We start from the raw sequence: 4,784 nt of genomic DNA on the forward strand, positions 1-4,784 counted from the left end.
GGAGGGGGTGACAGGAGGAGGAGCAGGGGGTGACGGGGGGGAGGAGCAGGGGGTGACAGGAGGAGGAGCAGGGGGTGAGAGGAGGAGGAGCAGGGGGTGAGACGAGGAGGAGCAGGAGGAGGAGCAGGAGGATGACAGGGGGGGAGGAGCAGGGGGTGACAGGAGGAGGAGCGGGGGTGACGGGGGGGAGGAGCAGGGGGTGACAGGGGGAGGAACACGAGGAGGAGCAGGGGGTGACAGGAGGAGGAGCGGGGGGTGAAGGGGGGGAGGAGCAGGGGGTAACAGGGGGAGGAGCAGATCCTCTGAAGCTGGTTTAAGTGAATAAATAGGAACATTGTGGCCCCCTGTCCGGGACGGGGGGGGGGGGGGGGGGGCTCCTCCCTCTGCACGTGGAGGAGCGCTAAGGCTCCAGCAGTCGGCGCCTCCTGTTGGACAGGTGGGGAACAACATCCAGGTAATTTCTTCTGTGAGATTGATCCTTAATTTGTGCCTAAATGAGGAAATTCTCCACATTTTGCCCCCTCCCTTGAGGGGGGGGGGCGGTGAGCTGCAGGCTAGCCGCGCTCGGGGGGGGGGGCAATAGCTGGCTGGGGAGGCCGGGTATTGATCCCCCAACCCTTCGGTTGTTGGACGACCCGCTCTACCCCCTGAGCTACACTGGGAACACGGAAGCCCGCCCCAGCTACCAAAGGGGCGGAGCCAGGCCCCACCTGGACAGGTAGGACAAGCATGAATCTGCTATTTTGTCCTTTTTAAACGTTTGCAACTTTACTTAACTGAAGGGGGCGTGGCTAATGCTAATAGGAGACTCAGTTGTGTCAAAGTTTTACCACAAATTAAATCTTTGTTTTGTTATTTTGTTTTTCTTTAATATGTGACAAAAACTTAACATGAACTTATTTTTAAGGAAATAATCCAATATTTGAAATATTAAAGTAGAATTTTTACATTTTTGAGATGATTTTATCAGAACATTTGACTAAAAAGTGATGAAGATTTAAAGTTCCTGCTGAGAATGTTGTGAGGCTGAGGAGAACCCGGATGTGAGAGGAGAACCGCCAGAGAACGAGTAACCTCAATAACCTGCGGGGGGGGGGGGTCCGTCAGCAGAATCGGTCCCTGTGCCATAAATAAGGGAATGCTGCCCCCTGGTGGTCAGAAGGACTCAGCGCCTCAGGACGGACCAAACGTCTGCAGGTCGGTTCTTTTGTGTGTCTGTGGTCCAGAACCTTCAGAACCTTCTAACCCCCCCCCAAGCCCCTGAAGACTCACCTGTGAACCTTTGGGACCAGTGGGAGCCCCTCCCTCCGGTCCCCTACAGCCCCCAGCCCCCCCCCACATCTCATAAACTCTCCTGGGGAGTCAAACTTGAACCAAACAAATGTTTTTATTTTCAGACACAAAAATGTTAGAAACAAATTTTTTAAAGGCTCCTCCTCCTCTGTGGGGGGGTCCTCCATGCAGTCACTGAGGGGGGGGGGGTCCACCCTCACACTGATGGCTGGCCCTCATTAATGTAGCTGACATGCCCCCCCCACTCCACTGGCTGCAGGTCCAGGAGGGGCATGTGGGGGGGGTCCAGGTCCGTTCGGACAGACGTCTGTGGGAACGCGGGGGGGTAAGAGATGAACCCAGGCTGGAGGGGGGGCTGGGGGTTTGCTCCCCCCAGGCCTGATGAGTCCTTCAGGGTGGAGCTTATGGATGGGGTAGGAGGGAGGGGGGAGCAAGAAAGAGGTGGGGCTATGTGATGAGGGGGGGAGCTGCTGACAGAGGGGGGGGCTGATCTGTGACTGAGGGGAGGTCTCTGATAGGAGATAGGGGGGGGGCTTCCAGCCCGGGAGCCCTGCAGGGAGCCAAACTCCCCCTGAAAGACCTCGCCCAGAGGGGAGAGCGGGTCGGGGAGGGAGGGCGGGGTCAGCTGGTCAGGGTGGCCCACAGGTGCATGAGGGGTCGGGAGGGGCGGGGCTGGGGAGCAGCTATGTGGGGACAAGCTGGGGGGTGGAGTCACAGTGCAGGGGGTCAGAAAGATGGAGGGGTGGTGGAGGAGGAGGGGCCGGAGGAGGCGGGTCATTTCCTGCAGCTCCTGATTGACAGCGGCGACCTGATGGGAGAGAGCGGACACCTGCGGGGAGAGAACGCCGTCACGCCTGTGAACGCACACGTGTACACTCACACGCACACACACACATGCACACACAGGTATGTGCACGTGTGTGTGTGAGTAAACTCTTTCATGTTGTGTACTTTTACACAGTTTTGGCAGAAACTCTTCAATAATGTATCCTATTACAGTGACGTGTGTGATAAAGTAATGTAATAGATTACTAATGACATGAGAGTACCAGTTTTATTACAGGAATAGTAACTGAACAAACGTCATCGTTTAAAGCCCAAAAACAAAAACTCCTTCCTTTTTTTAATTCGTATAGATTTGAAATTCTGAACTTCCTGTGACATCATCACAGATCTCTGATGTCATACTGTCTGTTTTCATTCTGTTCCTTCTGAGACGTTTATCTTCTTGTTTTCATTTCTAAGATTACATCTCCTTAACTCTTTTCATTTGTCACTTCAGATGATCCTTCTGCAGTTAATTAACTGAGAAGTAATGCTGGACACTGGGAGTAATAGATTACTTTTGAACATCCAGGAATATCTGTACTTGTAAGTAAATGTTTATACATAACTGTTCTAACTATCTGGTTCTTTTTTATTAATCTGATGAATCAGATGGTTGAAACTCTGATTTGTTGGTTTGATTGTGTTTTGAATTTATTCCAAAATAAATCTTCAATAAATCGGTGAACAGAAATGTGGGGAATCCTCCAAGTTACTCCTAAAGTATCCAGATTACCTCGTGTCTGAGCTTCGTTAAAGCCTGCATGGTGCCGCCTTCGTGTCCTGCAGCACAAACACAACAAAGAAGGTTTGGTTCAGGATCCCCAACATCTGGTCCTGATGCTGTGGGGGTGGGGGGTCACCTGAAGCTGCTGGGTCTGGGTCTGGGTCTGGGTCAAAGTTCCTGGTGGTTCCTGGAGAAAAGTCAAACTTCGGAGCGGAGCTGCTGCAGTTCTCTGTCTCGGTTCCGTCCACAAACCTGCAAGACAGAAACAAGCTTCAGGCTCCTGCAGTAACCAGCAGCTCCACAGGGGGGCGGCAGAGGACAGAGCCACGATCGCGGAGGGACTATTGTCTGTGTGTGTGTGTGTGTGTGTGTGTGTGTGTGTGTGTGTGCGTTTGTATTTCTACCCTTGTGGGATCCGGGACCTGAAATTTCACCCACCTCGTGGGTACCAATTTTTTCCGTGGGGACCGAAGCTCGGTCCCCACAGGCACAAGCATTGGAATCAATAGAAAAAAGCCTCCTGATATGCCTAGTGCTGTTTTTTTTGCAAAGTAAAATTGGTCCCCTGGAGATGACTTTTCATGACAAGGTGTGTTTCACCATGACACCCTAGTGGTCAGAGTGGGTATAGCAGTGTGTGACGTTGGACTAATGGGGACATTTTCCTGACAAAGTGTGTACTTTTTCAATATCATATTTTATGATAACAAATGTTGAAATTACTTTTGGAAAGTGACAATATTTGTATTGTCAAACAGATATACTTAGTTGAAACAAATTATGTCATTTTTAAAGCCAGGATAACCTGGCAATTTCTACTCAAATGTCAAAGGTAAAAAAGTGAGGCTTGAGGCCTAGTCCTGAAACAACACCTTTTGGGGTCTTGTGAGGGGAAATGTGATCGTAGGAGCATCACACTTTGTACAGTAGCTAAGTACAAGGTTTTAACCATTACTGGTAAGTTTGGTAGTTCTCACTCTAAGCAGATCTGAGAAATTAAAGAAAACACCTCATCAGGAAAATCTAGGATGAGCTTATTGTAAATGTTTGCGTCTCCCTTGGTGGCCCAGATTACGCTAGAGACTCCAAACTCTGGATGGTGCATTAGGGTAACAGCCTGATGTAATGCAAGAAGTTTCAGCCCCCCAGGTCAAAGCATTGTTCCGGTAGCCCCCTGTACCCTTGTTTCGGCCTACTCCAATTCAAGTGTGAAATCAAGATTAAAAATGCTTCCCTTTGGCCAACAAAGCCCATCTTTGACTATGTTGTATCATTCATCTCCCTGATGCAAAATAACTTTGTTGTTTGTTGCTAGCATGATGCTAAAGCTAACTATCTAACCAGGCAAACAAGCAATCTAAAATTTGGTGAACTTATTAAGCATCCCATGAGGGGCTCTCATGTGAATTTTTTCCTGTTTTTAAACAATATTGGCCCAAGGGGGCAGCTCCAAATACCTGAAAAACAGAAGTTCCAGGGTTCACAGTTTCAAAAATATATGTCTGATTGTGGCAAAACAGACGTCTCCCAGTTTGCGAACCCCTGTACAACATGTTAAAAATGTGGGTGCACAGAAACCCCTAGATATTTTTCATCCCCAAACTCCTTGGAAGAAAAATCAGGAAGACGTACACAGTTACCCCATTCTGAAAGAAAACAGCAATTTTCAAAACGTTTTTGGATGGATTTTCCCCCACAGGCCCATTTGAACCGGTGACCAAAGCCTGGGTTCAAAATTTGAATGTAACTTAAACACTAAAGGTGTTTTTTTCCCCTAACAGAAGGCATTTTGTTAATATCCATCCAAAAAGGGTTTTTTGTGTAGGTACAGAACACCATCCCTCCTAATGCATTAGCATTAGCATAATGCTAATGCTTATGCTAACGACACACTGCCAGAGCTCCACAACAAATCAGCTCGCCCCAGCATAAGCACCCG

The 4,784-nt window shown here is 49.2% G+C and overlaps 1 protein-coding gene across 1 annotated transcript in view; it reads right to left on the reverse strand.

Annotated features, from left to right (window-relative positions):
• Positions 1–1,388: 1,388 nt before the first annotated feature.
• The window catches only part of LOC101162654 (potassium voltage-gated channel subfamily H member 8), a 39,985-nt gene continuing 36,589 nt past the window's right edge, over positions 1,389–4,784 (reverse strand). Inside the window, exons 13-15 of the mRNA XM_023949142.1 lie at positions 2,982–3,097; positions 2,855–2,901; positions 1,389–2,122 (exon numbers count right to left, since the gene is read on the reverse strand). Of these exons, the coding sequence (XP_023804910.1) occupies positions 1,490–2,122; positions 2,855–2,901; positions 2,982–3,097 (796 nt within the window). The 3' untranslated portion in view covers positions 1,389–1,489. The remainder of the gene's footprint in view (positions 2,123–2,854; positions 2,902–2,981; positions 3,098–4,784) is intronic.

The sequence above is a fragment of the Oryzias latipes genome, chromosome 2, assembly GCF_002234675.1.
Source record: "Oryzias latipes chromosome 2, ASM223467v1".
NCBI classification, from domain to species: Eukaryota; Metazoa; Chordata; class Actinopteri; order Beloniformes; family Adrianichthyidae; genus Oryzias; species Oryzias latipes.